Genomic DNA, 20,304 nt, shown 5'->3' with positions numbered 1-20,304 from the left:
ATGGGGGAGTTTTGAGATCCATTTTCTGCTGGTGGGGCACTCCACTCATCAACTTGTTCGCATCACAATGAACCGCAAATGTGGAATGTTCTGCTTGAAAGCAGGACAGGACCCCAATCACTGGGGGACACCTTTCTCATCAAATGGGATGCACAACTAATGTATGCATTCCCACCGATTCCACTGATATCACGTGTGATACACAAGATCCGAACAGACATGGCCATGGTTATCCTCCATAGCTCCGACGTGGCCCAGACAAGCACGGTACCCTTACCTGATGCGCATGGCGATATGTGCCCCTCAGGCTCTCCCTAGTTGTCCGGAACTGCTGTCTCGGCATAACGGTCGCACTCTTCACCCAAATCCAGAGATACTCCACCTGCAAGTGTGGCTTGTATATGGTTCCATCATGATGAACTAGCCTGCTCAGAACAAGTTGGACTCTACTACCGAGCACTCGAAAGGAGACGCAATATCCATTCAGATTGTCTAAATGGATCTCCACATGCCTCCAAATTTCTATCATGTTCGGAACACAGACCCTCTTGTGCACATCAGAGCACATTCTACTATCCATTTCAACCTCGATAGCGTTCCTACATAATGTTCCAATACTAGAGATTTGTAAGTTGCCACTTGGGCTTCCATCCACACATTTACTGAGCACTATGCAATCACTCATGACTCCAGGGCTGATGCCATAGTGGGCCTAACCGTACTCACCTCAATGACTCAAACGAACCCAAAGTCCCTCCTGCCTTCTATGGTGCACTGCTCTACAGTCACCTAAAGTGGAGCACTCACAGGGACATTTGAAGAAGAGGAGAAGGTTACTCACCTTGTGCAGTAACTGAAGTTCTTCAAGATGTGTGTCCCTGTGGGTGCTCCACTACCCGTCGTTCTCCCCTCTACTTTGGAATTCGCAGTTGGGACTCTGTGGTAGAGAAGGAACTGGAGGGCTCGGGTCATGCGCGCACTAGATGCGGCACCAACAGGACCAGAAGATGCCTACTGTGCGGGTCATGCCTGCACAGTAGACACTGCTACCGTAAATCTCTGATTGGCGCTGGGATGCATCAACACCTAAAGTGGAGCACCCACAGGGGCACACATCTCAAAGAACCTCAGTTACTGCACCAGGTGAGTAACCTTCTCTTCTTTGCTAGGAAACACTGGGTTTCCCTGTTCAACTCTCATAAATATTAGATTTTTAAAAGTAAACTATAGGCTAGATTATTCCATCAGGAAAACTGACAAAGTATATGGAAAGCTGCTCCAAGTTAAAGTTTTTTAAAAAGGTGGGGAGGGGCCTTACATGCTAATGTTATGTGTCTATATAAAATAGTTGTTACTTGAAGGAAACAACAAAGCTAGCACTCTTTTTCTTTTTCTTTTCTTTTTTTTTTTTTAATGGTAGGTTTCTTCAAAGACTCATCTCCATGCGATGGAGAAAGACCAACTAGCCCAGCTGTTAGAAGAAAAAAACTCTCTTCAGAAAATACAAGAAAATAGAATACTCAATCTAACTGAAATGCTTGTCACCTCCTCCTCGTTTACATCCCAGAAAGATCTTAAAGTAAGACTGAGTTACTATTCAGGGTCACACAGGATACCTGGACAATCTTGACCTATAACTGGAGAAGGTGTTTTGTGCGTTTTTCCTTAGATCTGTGAAATATAATGAAAAGTGGTCTTTTCTGTAAAGCGTATGAAATGACTAATCTTTAGACTTTTGGTTGACACTTCACTACAGTGTCAGGCTATTTAGCTGGCCTTGCAGTAAACCAGCTATAATAAGATGCAGAAGATGGCCCAGGGAGTAAAGCATAGGACTGGGATTCAGAAGAGTTGAGTTCTAGTCTTGGCTTGGTGGCCTCTGTCATAAGAATTTATTCGAATCTAGGTGAATTACACAATCTCTTCCTAAGTTATCTAGTCTAAAATGAGGATAATTTTTTAAGTAACAGGGTTGTTGTGAGGTTCAGTCCATTGTCTGTAAAGTTCCTTGATATCTGGTGCAAAACTTAAAGCAGAAGAAGTTTTGTGGAAAACTGTTCAGCTGAACCTCAATTTTGGAAAAACTGCAATACAGACAAAACCATCCCCTCTAGTTATCTGCTTATACTGTTATTGGAACAACGAGGTGTAAAATGAAGGAAAGTAACCTTTATTATTAATGCTTCACTTGACTGTTATTGTTCTAACATGACTTCATTTGTGTCCTCTCCCCTTTTTAAGGCCAAAAGAAAAAGAAGAGTTACTTGGGCCCCTGGGAAAATAAATCAAGGGGACATCAGCTATTTTGCAAATTTTGAAAAGCTAAAGCCAACTGATGCCAAAAAAATGAAAACGTTGGCAGAGAAGCTTCCAGAGATGGAGGATTGTGAGTACATGTTTGGGGGAGAAGATACTAACAAGGAAACTTGATTTAGAAGGTGCCCACTGTTTATCCAAATGAAGACCTTGAGATGGGGAGAGATCTCTCCAATATAAATGGAACATGGAGTAAAAGAATTTACTCTTAGCATAGCCGCTGTACTGGATGATACAATGCGAATGAGTTAAAATAGAGATACTGCACGTGAATAATAGCGAACTAGAAGACTTGCTTCTAGGTTTCCTGACAAAGGGGTAAAAACAGCACTCCAGTGGGGCAAATAAAAGGTAAAAGTATCCAGTGATGTTCACATACTTGGCTCAAGGAAATTCCTTAGCCCTGTCTCAGATTTTCAGTTGCTATCTATTTCAGAAAAAGGGTAAAAACCTAGACCCATGGTGTCTCCCCAAGAAAAGTCACCCCAAAATGGTCCATTTGAAGATTAGCTATATATTTCACGTACTGACAAATCATTCTTTACAACAAAGGGTCCCTATCAAAATTGCTGAGTTCTTTTTTTAAAAAAATCTAAACCTGTCAGCGAGAATGGGTGAAGCCATTGTCAAAATCAACAGAACCACAGTGGTCAAAACCCCACAAGCCTCATTAGAAGGGCAGAGGTTCACCGCTTTCTTCCAGAAGGCCTGAGCTGGGGATAAGAATACTTGGACAGAGTTGTTGTTCAATAGAACTTGTTCCCTCCTGCTTCTCCACTCCCCCCAAAATCCCTTTCTAGGATGAGCACACCATTTTAAAATTACATAATTCTTTTCCCCCTTGGGTTTCCTCTAAAGGCAATATTGTTCCTTACCTGTAATTCTTGTCACTTCATAACAGGAAAATCCAATGAATTCTCTCTCCTTATGTTAATATTTGTTAGCTTACAGGATGTTGGGTATTGAAGACTGAACTGTGTGGCATAGTTCCAGGCCATTTATAGAAGGATCACATAGGAGCGAAAATTTCTGTCCAGTTAGCAGTATTTGCAGATATGGCTACCCAGTAGTTCGTTATGGACTGATGGAATCCTTTTTGTTAGAAAACAAATTTTACCATCATGGACGAGTTGCTGTGTTTTGTTTTGTTTTTAAATGCACCTATCTTTTTTCTTGTTTTTTTTTTTTCCCCAAGCTATGTTTTCAGAGTATTCTGAATATGATTATCTGCCTACCCCTGATGCAGTCTCAGAAAGCGAATGGAATTCTGGAGCGAATATGAACTGGGTAACTTTCAAGATTGATAATTTAATACAAGATCATACACAACTGAGGGAATTTTGTTTTTTATAATTTTTTCATTCTGCAGTCTGCTCTGACCAGGCTAACCTCTTGTGTGAGATCAATTATGCTTCCTATATCTCTAAACATTATACTAACCAATGTTGTTCTCCTCATCTTAGCAGCCTTCAGAGTGTGGTTGTTAAAAATAAATACATCTTAATTTGAGGGTTTATTTTATTTATTTCAACTCTGGCTACCCATACAGTACTAATTTTTTTAAACGAAGCCACTCGATCTTGTAAAATGGCTAACAGAAAGCATTTCTTTTTCTAGAGTCAAAAAGACTTTGCAGATTCTGTCCAACTCTGTGAAACACTAGCACTAGAAAAGGTAGGTCAGCTCAGTGTCCTAATAGAAATTAGCTTAAAATGCAAGTAAGCCCTGTTATAACACATCATTCCTCCTTTTTAAGGATATTGCTAGAAATGAGGTGGATGTCCTGCAAGCTAACTTTGACAACCTAGTATTAGAAAACGAACAGCTGAAATTGGAGATAAGTGAATTGAAGGAGAAACTGAAGGAAAAGATAGAAACAGATGAATTTGAGGAACTGGAAAAACAAACCCAAAAAGACTATGAGGTAAGATGTTAACATCAAAGTTATAGCCTGATAAGACTTCGGAAAACAGACTTCACCTCATTTTTCAGAGAAGTGTGTAATATAAGACCTTATTCCAGATGACAGGCATGTTTTTAGAAAGTCATATTGACTACTAAGGATCTTACAAAGTATGTCCAGACTAGTTTAGGGATTGTGGAATTTGGATGCTAGGTCATGGAGGAAAAATTTGCTTCAGTTTTCTGACCTCAATATGCAGGCAAGTTCAGGGTTGCACTCCTTAACTGAATTTCAACTAAATACGTAACTTGGATAATGTCCACAGTAAAAATTGAATTTACTAATCTGCACTTCACATTATTTTGGATTTTGTCAAGAGTGCTGTTGTCATTAAAGTTAGTAAACTGCTTTCTAAACGTTGATGATTTAATAAAGTTAAATATTTAACTCAAACATCTTGAACAGAAGATCTTGCTTTAGTGCATTTCTAAATGCACTACTTTTTTAGGTCTGACTTATAACTATTCAAGTCTTGTTTTATGAATTAAATGTCACTGTGAGACTCAGCAGGAATATCTGTGGGAAATTGAAATGCTTGCTTTTGCTGCATGATACTATGTCAGCAAAGAAACCTAAGAAAAATACTTCAATGTACTGGGAAATTATATAGTATAGAAGGAGCTGGCTTCCAATTCACGGAAATATATATAATATAAATCACTTATGAAAATATAAAATCACTTATGCTAAAGGTCAAAAATAAATCTTGCTTGATTCTTGCCAGCTGACTGCTAATAAAAGCATCTTTTGACAGTTGTAAAACATGCTCTGAGGATTTTATTTCTTGATTTATTGAGGTGAACAATTTGTGGTTGGGAGGAGGGAGTGAAGAATGAGCTGCTCATTGACAATAAACTGGTTGCTATAAAAACTGCATTTTCTCTAAAAGTTGCTGAATTAGCTTTTACTAAAAGTGTGAACCAATGCTGTAATGATAAGTTTTTTGAGGAGACGGTCTCATATCTAAAACTTTCCCTGCAGTCTTGGGAACCCAAACTCAATAGCAACTGATCTTATAAAAAAAAAAAAAATTACTTAATCTTAAGGATTGAATTTCACTTTTTAAGTTTTTCCTGCATGAATCGCTTATTTTGCATCACATTGCATCCTGTGTTTGAGCTATGGCAGGTTGAGGTATGCTGAAATCCTTGTTAAACTATTGGGAAGCTAAAGTAAAGGGCTGTGACTTTATGCAACTTTTCTTCCTGCCTTAAAGCGGATGTAATAACTTGTTTCTTAACTATAGTAAACAACAACATATTGTCTTGCCAAACCCTGGGGAAATTTAAGGTAGATCTTGCTTATTTTCATGGTGATGGCAACTAAAATTAATGGATGGGTGCTTTCTAATATGCTCTGCAATTTTGCTTCAATTGCTCCACAGATACAACTAATACATGAAATTACCAACTTACAGAATATAGTTAAAAATGCTGAAGTATACAATGAAGATCTGGAGGTGAGCTTGGCTGATGGTCTTCTGTGTAACAAAACTGGATGACTGTATAGAATGAAATACATAATTTTGTATATATCAGATCTTAACTTTCTAACTTTTTTAATAGATAAAATAATTGGGCTCAGGTCAGTTTTACTTATGTGTAAGTGTTTATAATTGTTTTTTGTTAGTGAAGTTACCTGTAAAACCAAATTGTATACTTAAATTGTTCACCTGCTTATGCTGCTTTTCTCTAATTCTTTTTTTCAGACTGAACTAAAATCAAAATTGGAACAGCTTAAAGAAAAAGAAAATCAAGTAAAGGATTTGCAGAAATATGTGGAAGAACTACAGAAGGCAGGCACGGGGAAGAAAGATGTGTCTTTTTCAATGGTAAACTTGAGTTCTCCTCTGATTTTTAGAGCTAATTTGGTTATAATAGGAGAGCCTGAACTCCTTCCAGAGGGAAGAAAAGACAAAAGCTTAGAAAAACTACTATATAAGAGCTGATTATTATGCTGACTACTTATTACTAGTCAACACATCTGAATTTTTGCTGGGCAAATACAGTTCATACCGCATATATCAGTAAATGTATTTAAGGACGATTACTAGATAAACTGCTATGTGTTCTATTTTTTTGCAGGAAAAATTTCCCGCTACTGTGGCACTTAAACACAACAAGCTCTCCAGGACTGTTAAAACCAGTATGATAGTTATTTGGCTACGTGGGAATCCTAACAAGATCATAGTTGCTTTAGCATAATTTCTGATTATTTGTGTTTAATATCTGTCTCATTCTTACAGGGAGATTCTGATAAACTACTTGATGAAATTCAACAAATGAGCAAGTCTCTTGTTGATACTGAAACTGTAGCCCTGGATGCTAAGAAAGAATCTGCATTTCTCAGGAGTGAAAATCTAGAGCTAAAAGAGAAAATGGCAAGTAACTTATTATTTCAGCATAAGTGATATGCTTCTGGCGTATAAGAAACTGTTATAGAGGCTCTCCTTGTTCCAGAGAGACTAGTCAAGGAACAAATCTGGAAAGACAAGACTCAGGGGAAGTTACTACTTAATCTCCCTTGTACTTGTTTTTTATAATCATGGGGCTCCTGGATAGTAAGATTTCAGGAAGGATTTGACTATGGAGGGTAGAGGCCTGGCACACTGCGGCTGGATGGGTGCTCCATGCTTGGGAGAGGATGAAAGAAAGCAAAAGAACAGAATGGGAGATGTAGGCTGGTGTTGGTGGTGGAGCAAAGGGGAGGAATATAAGAAGGTGAAGTCAAAGGTGTGAGATTTGAAAGTGAGGATAAGGACAAGATACTGTAAGGGGCAGGATAAACAAATGGAGTGACTTTAAAGGGGATTGAGGTGGTCTGGGCCTGAAAGATCAGTTTGCTCAGAATGCTTCAGACAAAGTTGAGGGGACTGATACAGGTATCAAGCTGGAGAAGAGGCTACGGTAATCCAGATGGAAGGCAAGCATTAGTAGCTAGTACATAAAGAAAGACCTGATATTTGTTAAGAGTTGATGAAGAAGCAACAAGACTTTAATGACCAGCTAGATATGTGGGGAGGATAATACTGGGACAATTCTGAGAGATTGCAATGGCGAAAGGAGCTTTGCTTACTACTAAATTCTTAGTTTAATTTGTCACAGTACTTCTGTGACTAGAATAATCTTACTCTTTTTTCATACAGAATGAGCTCTTAAATGGTTACAAGCAAATGGAAAAGGATGTTCAATTGTATCAAAGGCAATTAGAAGCAGGAAAAGTGAGCTACAAAAAAATGCAAGTTGACTTACAGAAAGAGCTACAATCTGCTTTTCAAGAAAACACAAAGCTAACCTTGCTCTTGGAGGGTAAAGTTCCAAAAGGTACCGTTACAAAAAAAGATGTTCTGAATGACTTTGTAGATCTCCCCATTTCACAGTGTTTTGACATAGTAACCTATAAAAGTGTACGTTAATAGTTTGGGGGGTTTTGAGAGGGGAGGGGAAGGTATAGAGCAAGAGCTATTGAGCTTTTTACTTCATTCAAGCATTTAGAAGTTTCATTGTTCACCAGCTTGGGACCACTGTTTTTTCTGATACACATCAACTGCTTAAAACATTCTTATGTTCAGCTTTTCCCACTCACTTCATGTGACAGGGGATTTTTGTGTTACATACTGCAATAAACAGTGAAGTTAACTTTTTTTTATATTTGGGAGAAGCTGTTTTACAATAATCTGGGATTGATCCAAACAGGTAGTGATAAAATAACTAATTGGCGGCTTGACCTCCTCCTTCATTGTCAACAGGTCTCATTTTAATCGGTCCAAAACGTAAATCTGTTTAAAGCCTGGTAATGTTCTCTCAACCAATGTGTGCATCTTCTGCCTATTAAACAATCAAAGTGGATCTTTGGAGCTTTTTATTAATGTAAATCTTTCAAACTCTAGATTTGTTGTCTCTTGTGGAATTGGAAAGAAAGATAGCTGATTTAAAAAATGAATTGGATAAAGTGTTAGAAGAGAACACAGTTTTACGAAAGGAAGTAGATACATCATCAGAATTCAGATCTCTACCTGATAAAGTTGAGATGCTACAGAAACAGGTAAAAATTCAAAACCTCTTGCTCTAATAATATGCTGAGATTATGAAGGCCGTACACTACATACAGACAGATACTGTCGAATTAATCTCCCAGACAGAAAAAAGGGGTGGGGGAATGGGTGCATGCATATAGTCCATGACATGAAGGGAGAATGGGGGACAACTGGGGCATACAGATCCCCCTGCAGGAGGGGAGCTTTGGGGAAGGAGGGGACATATAGAGCCCATTGTGAGGAGTGGGGGGATGGGGAGAAGTGGAAATAAGTGTGCACAGACCTGCTGGCATTGGGGGGACACTGGGTACGGGAAGAACGGAGAATAGGGGGGAAACAGAACCCCTGGAAGGAAGAGATGTGGGGGAGTTACAAGATGTTCCTGAAATGGAGGGGGATAGAAAGCAGCACACAGGCTTGTGGGGTGCAACTGAGGGATGCAAGGAGGCTCTGTGGTGTGCAACGATCTCCTCCTATGGAAGCTATGAAGTGTGTGACACTCTATACCCACACACTCACCCCTTCCCATGTATATTTCTCTTAAGATCTTAAAAAAGTAACAAGTCATCTGTGCATGCATGCTGCTGCTTAAATGATCTGCATATATTTTAAAAATATTAAGGATGTGCTGACTGCCTTAATATATACATTGGTGACAAGTATTTGAAACTTTCTAGGGAGGCTCTTGAGCTTAAGACAAGCCTTACTTTTTTCAGATGTTCTCTTACTATTTTATACTGAATTTTAGAGGCTTGGTACATTGGTGGAAGGTTACTGGATATCCAGTCATACTGTCAAAAATTGCCCAAACCTTGATTAGAACAAAGGTAAATCAACCAAATAGATAACGTTTGGTTGTTTTTATAAAAAAATATTTAATATTTATATTTCAAAACTTAAATGTGAAGTCATCCAGTTTTTTCCAAGTTCTAAAACACATTTTAGTGACTTGTAAGTAATCCATAAAACCATTGGACTGCCCAATCCGACTTAGAGGTGACCACTCCAGGTCAGGGTTGAGGTGGGATTTGGAGCTTTGGCTTAGTACCCTAAACTTAGACATGCCATTCATGGCCCTGAACAGGATTCCACTGTCTTAGATAGGAATGAAATATTTAATTTTTGAAGTTAAAGCAAAGTCTCGGGGCAGGTTTCAATTGCTTAACCTTCCCTTAAATATAGCTCAGGGAATTTATTTTTACATGGCTTTTCTAAGGACTTCTTTATCTTCAAACACTTACTAAAATTACATGCCAAAATATGGACTTAAAAATATCCAAGGCACATTTCCTCCGTAGAATCCTGATCACAAACACCCACCCCAAAAAGTCTTCAAACTTTAATAGCACAGTGATTACCAAAAAGTCCTCCAAATTAGAGAATAACAATAGGCTTTTGTACCTATAAAATCTGTCGTATGCATATCTCTTTAACAGAATATTTATAGAGGAGACTTTAATTAAGAATATCAGCCTAAATTTCTGAGGCCTGGTCTACACTGGGGGGAGGGGGGGATCGATCTAAGTTCCGCAACTTCAGCTATGTGAATAACGTAGCTGAAGTCAACGTACTTAGACCTACTCACTGCGGTGAGTCGACTGTGGCCGCTCCCCCATCGACTCTGCCTGCATCTCTCGTGGCGCTGGAGTACAGGAGTTGACGGGAGAGCGCTCAGGGGTCGATTTATCGGGTCTAGAATACATGTGATAAATCAACCCCCCGCTGGATCGATCGCTGCCCGCCGATCTGGTGGGTAGTATAGACATACCCTAAGAGAGACATGTTTTAAAGATATTTAAAATATATATCTGGGGGCAGCCCAAGGAATTTATAGGGGGTTAGAGAAGTGAGTTGAAAGCAGCAGATTTTAGACCCCATTCTTGTATTTGTTCTCGCTCAGTTTTTTTTTTTTTTTTTTTTTTTTTTAGTTTTGGCTGTTGCCTGGGTACAGCGTAGTCTCCTAACCACTTACGGATCTGATCCAGCTTTCATCAGCCTATTTTCATGTCTTGCCTTTGCATATGGGGATGTAGCTACTGTAGCACATGCACTAATATTCCGGTTCCCTTGGCAGATATTTGAGAAATCAGAGGAGTTGTGTTTATTAACATCAGAAAGAGAGAAGCTGCTCTCTGAAGTGGCTGATAAGGAGGCTAGACTTCAAGGCATGACTGAAGAAATCAGAATATCAAAAGAAGACCTAGCCAGTACCCAACTGAAGTATGTAAAGGCTGATCAGGAGTACCTAGAGCTCAAAGGCCACCATGAAGAACTTGAGCAAAAATTGTTGGCTGCATCTGAAGAAAGTGAGCAAATGAAACACCAAGTAGAACATCTTTCTGACGAAGCCCAAAAGCTTAAAACTATTGTGGACAATGTGAGACTAGAGGTTAGTGCCTTCCACCTTTTCTATGGAATAGTCACTGAACAACTCACTCATAGTAAAGTCCTCCTTGAGAAACTCTTAAACTGAAGTTGCACAAATATATCTGTAATAGCTTCCACAATCTGTGACAGAAGATTCTATAATAATTGGGTATTTCACAAAGGCCTTTACTGCACCTGACCTGCTGGTACTGTGGCTATTTTTGAACGCTAAAATTGGATAAAACAGATGTAATAATCTGGAAAGTATTTTCTTACTAGCTGAAGGCCTACCATAGAGTATATTGTGATCAATAGACAAGGTGTTTTGGTTTGAAATATGGAGTTTTTTGTTTTGTTTACCTAACAACAACTTAGATTTGTCTCCTAAACACTCTATACAGTTGTTTGGGGTTTTTTTTGTTTTGTAAATGAATCACTAGGCTTGTATACCTTTTTCTTCCTTCCCCAAACAAGTTCTGCAGATATCTGGGGAATAGGGTAAAACTTTTTGCCTTTCTTCTCCCTCACATTTGGATTTGTGCACAGCATAAGAGGCAGAAAATGAACTTAGTAAAGCTTTACTGCTACAGCCTATTACTTTATTAAACTCCTCACCTCTTAATACAAACAATTTTGCAAGGGTTTGATCCAAGCAGGCTTAGCCACTGGAGCCACCTGACTGATAAACCAGACCATCTAAATAAGGTTGTCAAGGTTCCTCCCCCACTCTGAACGCTAGGGTACAGATGTGGGGACCTGCATGAAAACCTCCTGAGCTTATCTTTACCAGCTTAGGTCAAAACTTCCACAAGGTACAAAATTTTCCACCCTTTGTCCTTGGATTGGCCGCTACCACCACCAAACAAATACTGGTTACTGGGGAAGAGCTGTTTGGAAACGTCTTTCCCCCCAAATACTTCCCAAAACCTTGCACCCCACTTCCTGGGGAAGGTTTGGTAAAAAGCCTCACCAATTTGCATAGGTGACCACAGACCCAAACCCTTGGATCTGAGAACAATGAAAAAGCATTCAGTTTTCTTACAAGAAGACTTTTAATAGAAATAGGAGTAAATAGAAGTAAAGAAATCCCCTCTGTAAAATCAGGATGGTAGATACCTTACAGGGTAATTAGATTCAAAACATAGAGAATCCCTCTAGGCAAAACCTTAAGTTACAAAAAAGATACACAGACAGAAATATTTATTCTATTCAGCACAATTCTTTTCTCAGCCATTTAAAGAAATCATAATCTAACACATACCTAGCTAGATTACTTACTAAAAGTTCTAAGACTCCATTCCTGGTCTATCCCCGACAAAAGCAGCGTATAGACAGACAGAGACCCTTTGTTTCTCTCCCTCCTCCCAGCTTTTGAAAGTATCTTGTCTCCTCATTGGTCATTTTGGTGAGGTGCCAGCGAGGTTACCTTTAGCTTCTTAACCCTTTACAGGTGAGAGGAGTTTTCCTCTGGCCAGGAGGGATTTTAAAGGGGTTTACCCTTCCCTTTATATTTATGACAAAGGTCATGAAAAGGTAAGTGTGCAATAGTGCAGCTTACCAATGCCAGTGGATGGGTGCTTACATGGATGTGTAGTAGCACCATGATTTTAGCACTGTGGCTGTATTTCATGGTGAATGGATTTTTTTTTTTTTACTACATATTAAACACTCTGTAAGCCCTCACTACAAAGCAGTCTGTTAGTCAATATCCCGTTGAAGTTTATGGGAAAGACTGTGCAGTAGGACTATGATGTCACACAGATTGAGTGGCAGAGATGAAACATCTGCTTCCTCTTTCATATACCATACTCTTCTTCCCATCCCTTCCCACAGTCTTTCCTTTAAAATATTTTCATCTTTAACGTGATTGTGTGGACAGGCCATCTTGCAATATGCTAAGCAGTTGTCTCCCGTCCTCCCTGCCTCCACCCTGACTCCCACTAAAGTTGAAAAGAGTGGAGCCATCTTAGCTCCTCACAGAATTGGGCCTCTACCTGCTACACAATTGGTTTTTGTTTAGTTAAAAAAAAAAATAGAAACTAAGGTCTCAAACTTGAGAATGAGTGCATACTTTAGTGCCCTACATGGCTAAAATCCATAATCCTATTATACTGCTAAAAGTATGCTATCGTAGAAAGAGGGGGAATTTTGCCAAAAGAATGGTCAGTGGCATAAAGATATGTATAGATGTAATTTCTATATAGCCAAAAAAAGCTCAGCAGACTAATGTGTCCAGACACCATGCCCTAAATCGTGGACTTCTGGCACTGAAACTGATGCATTATGTCATGTACAGGAATGCACTTTTTTTAAATTTAGATTGGGCAAGAATGTAATCCAGGAACTAGGATGGACAGGACTCAATTGTCAGTTAATGAAAGCTATGCTTTCTATTAAAAGGCAAATACATACAGGGTTGGGGAAGAATGTTTGAACACAGTATTTGACTCTCCATTATAACCTTTAATATGCTTGGACTTCCTTACATTAAAGCTCTCCAGCAAGATCCAAGAATTGCAAGAAAAGACTGCTGAGCAGGAACAACTTCTTGGTGTCAAAGAAGAGCTCAGTCAAACTCAGCAGAGGTTGAGTGAAATGGAGCAACTGAAAGAGATATCAAAAACTAATGAATCTAGAATGGAGGCCGAGAGGATAGAGAAACTGGCAATTGCTCAGAAACTCCATGAAAGTCAAGAAGAGGTCAAAATTCTAATCCAGGAAAGAGATGACCTGAAGCAAAAACAAGAAACCCTTCAAAGTGAGACAGACCAACTCAAGGAGGATATACAGGAGACAATTGCAATGGTAAGAAACTGATGTTAATCAAAATGAATAATTGTGCAGCAGTGCGGAACGCTACAGAAATGCCTAGAAATAGTATTGAAAGATAGGGAATGGTGGGGGAAAAGATGGAAAAGGAACCTGTAATAAAACCTCTTCCAACAGAATAGTTACTGATATGTCATGAGTTCATTTTGACATGTATAATTCTCCTTCTGTGCAAAAGAACATCCTGGCACAGGAAGAACTGAGAAATGCGCAAAGCTCTCTCAAGCAGTACCAGAAGACTATTGAGGAGTTGGAGAAAGATATTTCAGAGAAAAGATCTGAGATTCTAAATGCTGAAGATTCTCTAGGAGAAACTGTTGGTGAGCTAGAGCTCAAGGTAAGATGTCAAATCAAATTTGAAAATAACACTGTCAATTCACAACTTGGTTTAAAATTTTAGATATGTGAAAATAGGCCGCCAATGCCTATCTTGCACAATCTCCTCATCTTAACCATTGTTCTTGAAACCTTCTAGTCAGTAACTGGGATCAAGAAGGGAGCTCCCTCTAGGAGCTGAACCTCTACTATTTGCTCCTCTGGCTCTTCCCATATTCTTCAAATCATGAGGTCTTCAAACGAGATGTAGTAGTAGTAGTAGGACATCTGTTAGCTAAACTGTGAGGTAAGGCTGTGGAAGGTGATTGAGCAACTGAGGTGTAAAAGAAAGGTGGTCCAGGTCTTTTTATCATTCGTTGGGGTCAAATTCCTGCCTTGGTATTAAATAGCAGAGTGAATAAATGTCGTTCATGTTTAATTTTTTCTCTAAGTCTTTGAGTGAATGGTATTCTTTTGGATACCCTGTCTTTTTAGATTTTGCAGCTGACTGAAGAGCTAAAACAAGTCACTTTACAGAGAGACCAACTCCTTGAAGAAAAAGGTTATATTAAACACCAGGAAGAAAGTGATCAACTTCCTTTGCTACAAGAACAAATCCTGTCTCTTACCCAAGAAAAGACCGTATTGCAGCAAAAGTTGGAGAGTCTACAAATGGAAAAGAAACAGTGTGAGGAATGCACTTCACCGGTAACTATTGAGAAGTCTGATTTCCTAATAACTATTTTCCAAATTTAGCTAACGTTTGATATTATTTAATCTCTTATTTGAAGAGTAATAACAGCATTCAAAACACAAGACCTTTTTCTCCTTCTAAAGGAGTTAACTGTTCTCCAAGTAATTGTGCACATATACATTCCAGTGTAAGTGTACATGTGCCCAATTCCATCAAGTCAGAGTTTTGCCAGCAGTTCCACTAGGTAATGGAGGTGCCTCTGCTCTGCTCTGCTCTGCTCATGTGCTGAGCCAAGGGCATAAAAGGGACATGTCTGCCACCTCCCTCTGTTTTTTCTCACTGCTCATAGGGAAAGTTGGTCCTCCCAGTAACTATTGGCTTTGGTTCACCAGCTTTCAATTAATCTTGTTTTTTTGTGGATAGTTAGTTCAGTGGTATAAGTTAGCAAAGTTAGTTTAGGTAGTCTGCTGGGTTTGGTGTGGAAAAAATCCCAAGTCTTTAAGCAGCATGCCTATGTGTGTGGCCTTCTGTCACAGATAAGCACAGAAGCTGCTTAATTTGTCAAGGTGAGGGGCATGTGAGGGAGATGGGCCTTATTTGTACCTCCTTCCCTACCAGAACTTAAAAACAGAGGGATTTCTACCTCAAAGTTCCTCTTATGAAGTGGGCAACTCATCCCTCTTCAGAACTGGACCCTGATCATGAGAAGACTAACTCAACAGTGCCCCTGCAGCTGCTCCGGATTCAAAGTACAAATCTGGAGACAAGTGCTGCTTTTTGTCCTCTTCAGTGACCGCCTCAAAGTGTTCCAAGCATCCTTCCAACTCTGACAGGCAATTGAATCCCAGCCTTCACTTCATAAGAAGGCTTCCAGCAAGTCCTTTGGTGCAGTATCAACGCCTTCTCATAGGCGTAGTCACTCACCAATTCCACCTGGGGCAATACCATACACTTTGCCTCCTTCAGGGGGCTGTTTTAAGACTGGTGTCTTCACCTTTTATGAGGTCCCTCTTCAGCACCCCCGATGGAGACGCTGTCAGCACAGCTAGCAATGTCATCTGAACACCTTCTTATCTTAGTGCCTCTGACTCCATAGGCCTTACTGAATGCCGCGAATCTTCTGTGCCTTACCTTACTGGACTCTCCATGTTGCACCCGCAATGGCAGCTGCAATGTGTTTGGCACTGGCAGCACCGTCAGTGCCCTCAACATTTGTAGGAACAGTTAAGTTCTTTGCTAGCACTGCCAGCTCCGATCACCTCTCTGACATTCCAGCCACCTTGTTCATTGGTTTTGTTGGATGCTTCTGAAGTACACCCACCTTCGTAAGCTTCAATGCTCGAGCTACAATTTCAAAGCACTTGGCAAAATACAACTGAAGATTTTCCCTTTTGAAGGGTCTCATCTCAGAAAACAGATGACACCATGCCCACCTTAAAAGCTCCCAAGTGACTCTATCCATTGGGGTCTGCACCCCAACAACAAAGAGGAAACTGTTTGGACCTCAACCTTACTTTAGATCTTCCTTTCAGCAGAGGTCACAGGATGCTGCCAAGAGATGGTCTAGGCCTCCTTGATGTCACAAGTCAGCATCATCTTCAGGAGGCAATTCTCACCAGACATTTTTTGACTATGAAGCAATAATTTTGACTGCTCAGTTGAGGACAGTACCCCAACCACATCTCTTTTCTCCCTTTGGGAAGCCCCTATCCCTCTTTGAAAGTTTGGAAAGATTGTCAGACAAGTGGATGCTCAGCACAGTAATGGAGGGTATGTTATCCAATTCACCTCCCTCCACTTTCCCAACCCACCTCCTCTATCCCTTTTGTGACCCAACTCATAAGAACATATTGCTTCACAAAGTTTGGTCTCTGAAACTGAGAGCAACAGAGGAGGTCCCCAGCCAGCTCACGGGGAAAAGATTGTATTCTGGGTACTTCTTGGATCCCAAAAGACTAGTGGGTTTTTTTTCCCTGTTCTAGACCTTAAAAAACTAAACTGTTTCATCAATAAATCCATTCTTATCACTCATCTTCTCTACAGTAAAGTATAAGTGGATGTGAATGAGATGCCATCTATATCATATCCATCTCTGGGGGATGTAAATGTGTATACAGTATTGCCAGAAATACACGACCAGCCAACCTGTTTTTAAAAATTGTAATTTTAGATTCTTCCTTTCTGAAACAGTTGTCATAGAAAAACTTACCTGGTTTATGAATAAATGTCTTGACTCCATTAAGAAAAATACGTGGCAATAAAGATTTAATATCTTTAAGAGATTCAAAATGTTGATTGTCACATTCAGTGCCATAAATGAAAGTTAAATAGTCCATCCAATCAATATACAAATATTATAATCTTTGACCTCTCCAAATGAGTTGTTAAAGAATTGCTTTGACTTTTTTCTTTTTGAATAAAACAAAAAAATCAAACAAACCCAACAGCTGCAACAAAAGTCTTCTTAGCAGGGACAAATACTTGGCTTGAAAGAAGAGTAGAGGCACTCAGAAGAGGCTGCATGAAATAGAGGAATTGAAAACCAATAAATCTGGAAAAAAGTTTTCAGAGCGCTCAAACTTCAGGAAACAAAAATTGTCAGGAAACAAAAACTGTAGCACAGGAAAGAGATGATCTGAAAACACGAGAGACTCTCCAAAGTGAGAGGGACCAGTTCAGAGAGGCTATCCAGGAATCAATTACAATAGTAAGAAATGTCCAATTTTAAAACTGTATTAAAAGAATTTAAAGTATCTTTATGAACACTGGGATAGTAAGTTTTTTTTTGAACAGACACTTAATGTTCACTTACAACAAATCTTTTTTTCATGTCCTATGCTTAAAGAATGCAGAGATGCAGGAAGAACTGAGAAATGCTTACAGCTCTCTCAAACAGCATCTGGAAACTATCGAGGAGTTGAAAGGAAATATTTCCGAGAAGGAAACTCAACTCTCCAAAGTTCAAGAGACACTAGGGAAAACAATTAATGATCTGAAGCAGAAGGTAAGATGTAACTTATATTAAAAATTTGTTTAACACTGCCTTCTGTGTTCTCTGCAGACTTGTATATAGCAAATTTATGATCTGTGGAATCCTAATTTCAGTTTGTAACTTCACTAAAATATGTCTTTTCCCAACATGGTACTTTGGGTGCTGTCCAACAAAATAAAATAGTTCTGAAAAATGTAAAGGGCAGTGAAAACCTAATATAACTAACCTCACAGCTACAAATTGAGTAGGAATTGTAGTAAATAAATGTAACTAACAATTTTGGGGTGAAATTGTGGCTCCATGTGAGTCAATGTTAAAACTCCCATGGACTTCACTAAGGGCCTGGATTTCACCCTTAATATGTATGAGAAGGCTTAGATTTTTTTCTTAACTATCTGGAAGAAATTTTTTGATGTAGTTCTAGATCAATTGCCTACATATTAGTAAATATTCTTTAAACTACTTTAAAAAGTCCTTTTTGAGCCTCAAATTCTAAGGTTATCACAGACAATCTCAACTTTCTAGGAGCTTTTTAAATTCTGATGCATATATCTAATGTGGTAAAATGAAATCTGAAATATCTGAATATTCACTAGCATAAAGCCTGACAGTAGTGTGAAAAACTATAAATGGGCTTGGATGGATTAGATATTTATCAGTAAATGTTAGTAAACATCTATTTCACACACAAACCAACAAAAAAAACCTTCAATAATCAAAATTTACAGCTAAGTAAAGTAAGACGAATGTTGCCTGAAAACTTATTACTTTGATTTAAGGTTATTTACTTAGTATATATTGACGTGATGTTGGCAACTTGTTTTTAAGTTTCAAGATTTAGCTTTTGGAATCTCAACGTCTGTCATTAAATAACTGATCCTCCACACTATTGTCTGACACATACCCCACAATTTCCTGAAACTATGAAAATTTAAATCAGTAAAAACTGAAAACATGCTTAAAATAAACTTCTGTCAATATAAAAAATTGAATTCTTCTAAGCCTAACCATAAACCACTTTCATGTGACCATAAAATTGGACTGTTGATTTTTCACCCATAAATTACTCAAATAAATCCTATTGAAAACTTTTATTGGGCTGTGATGAAGTCTGTCAAATGTTGCTTTATTTTACTATCAAAGTTTAATAATAAAGGAAATGTCTCATTTAATAGGGTATAAAAAACACTATTGGTAACAAGCCAGTGAACTTACCGGTAGATCATTCCTATGAAGTGTGCACCAAACATGGATTTTTCGTAACAGAATCGGTATATTAGGTCGAAAAAAAGCTTTTCTCACTTAAAGTAATCACAGAATTTAATGAAGCTTTTTTTGTGTGCTATACCCTTGATGATCATTCCAATTCTTGTTTTCCTTTTAGGTCATTCAGCTATCTGAAAACCTGACTCTTGTCTCTTGTGAACATGACAAACTACTAGCGGAAAAAGAACGTATAGAACAAACAATGAATGAACGTATATGTCCGCAGCTGCAGGAGGCCTCTTCAGTTACTCAAGAGAGAGATGAGTTTCAGCAAATTCTAGCATGTGTTAGAGCAGAAAGAGACCAGTTAAAGGCGGACATAGAGGAAAACAAAGAGAGGGTATGTATCAAACCTCTCTTTGGGGCTTAAATTTACTTGCAAATGTTCAGAGTGGTTTAAACTGTTTTGCAGTTGAATTCCTGAAACTGACTCTTGGCCAGGTTCGCTCCCACAATTACCACAGGTTGTGTTTTGCGGTCACCAGAGGGCAATGAAGATTTGACTCTGGCAGCAGTGTTTAGGCATGTTCTTCTACCTGTTAAACAAATGTTCCTAAAACTTTAGAAGTACACACTTAGTTTCTATAACAGCATATAGCAACAGTGATTCTGCATTTAACTTTGAATACAACTATGTAGAACAATCCATGTTTAATGGTAACAGGAGATTTGAGCTCCTGGATAATTCAGTCCAGGTTGAGTTGGATTAGGGGAGGTTAGTCCAAGGAAGGAAACCAATTGGCAACACATTTTCCCCCCTCTATATTAGAAGTAAAACAATGCCATGGTCTCTCAAAGCACAGCATATGTATGCAGCAGGTGCCGAAGCTGATGCTCTATTTCATCTGTGATTGTGTTGTACCTGGCTTCATCAATCCTACCTTGTCTGGAAGCAGGTATTCGTGAAAGGCTTGTTGTTTTGCTTCCATTAACTTCAGAATCTGATTTTCATCATTTACAAGGTGAAGCTATTTTCTATAAGTTCAGTAAACTCTGGTCAGGAATGTAGGTTTTAAGTAAACTTACCAAAGACTGAACTGGAATCACTGATTATAACAGGAATGCTAGTATCCTGACTACTTGGGGAATTGGAGTATCCCAAGTATTTCAGTAGGGTAGCAGACTAGAACTCCTGATGGATCTTAATGGCTTCAAGCTTTAAAGCGCTGAAATACTTTTGTACACACTGCAGGTGCAAGTACATAGACCCAAGTAATCAAATTATTCTTCCATTCAGATATTGATCTTAATAGAACAGCAGTTGTAAGTACATACATACCTGTTCCATGAAGTGTACCCTGTGGGATTCTTTGCTACTTACCCAGCTTTAGAACATTGAGCTTGAGAAAATTCTTGCTGTGGTCACTAAGCATGGACTCAGCGATCTCTTCTATTATATTCAGAAAACCATCTGAAGGGCAACCTCCTCATACCCAAATTTACTAGTCTGTCTTAATTGCACATCTATGTTCTTATTTGCCTTTTGAAGTTGGCAAGGATTACATTTCCAGAAAGAGAGCCACCCG

The 20,304-nt window shown here is 38.9% G+C and overlaps 1 protein-coding gene across 1 annotated transcript in view; it reads left to right on the top strand.

Annotated features, from left to right (window-relative positions):
* CENPE (centromere protein E) overlaps window positions 1-20,304 on the top strand; it is a 74,624-nt gene that overhangs the window by 22,623 nt on the left and 31,697 nt on the right. Inside the window, exons 13-28 of the mRNA XM_074950691.1 lie at window positions 1,421-1,579; window positions 2,242-2,386; window positions 3,512-3,603; window positions 3,934-3,990; window positions 4,073-4,240; window positions 5,664-5,738; window positions 5,988-6,110; window positions 6,525-6,659; window positions 7,425-7,602; window positions 8,169-8,323; window positions 10,390-10,704; window positions 13,176-13,487; window positions 13,690-13,848; window positions 14,322-14,534; window positions 17,366-17,524; window positions 18,897-19,118. Coding sequence (XP_074806792.1) covers window positions 1,421-1,579; window positions 2,242-2,386; window positions 3,512-3,603; window positions 3,934-3,990; window positions 4,073-4,240; window positions 5,664-5,738; window positions 5,988-6,110; window positions 6,525-6,659; window positions 7,425-7,602; window positions 8,169-8,323; window positions 10,390-10,704; window positions 13,176-13,487; window positions 13,690-13,848; window positions 14,322-14,534; window positions 17,366-17,524; window positions 18,897-19,118 — 2,667 coding nt within the window. The remainder of the gene's footprint in view (window positions 1-1,420; window positions 1,580-2,241; window positions 2,387-3,511; window positions 3,604-3,933; window positions 3,991-4,072; window positions 4,241-5,663; window positions 5,739-5,987; window positions 6,111-6,524; window positions 6,660-7,424; window positions 7,603-8,168; window positions 8,324-10,389; window positions 10,705-13,175; window positions 13,488-13,689; window positions 13,849-14,321; window positions 14,535-17,365; window positions 17,525-18,896; window positions 19,119-20,304) is intronic.

Source organism: Natator depressus, chromosome 4, assembly GCF_965152275.1.
Source record: "Natator depressus isolate rNatDep1 chromosome 4, rNatDep2.hap1, whole genome shotgun sequence".
In the NCBI taxonomy this organism is placed as follows: Eukaryota; Metazoa; Chordata; order Testudines; family Cheloniidae; genus Natator; species Natator depressus.
Note: the sequence above shows the minus strand (reverse complement) of the source record. Positions and strands in the feature narration are given on the sequence as shown.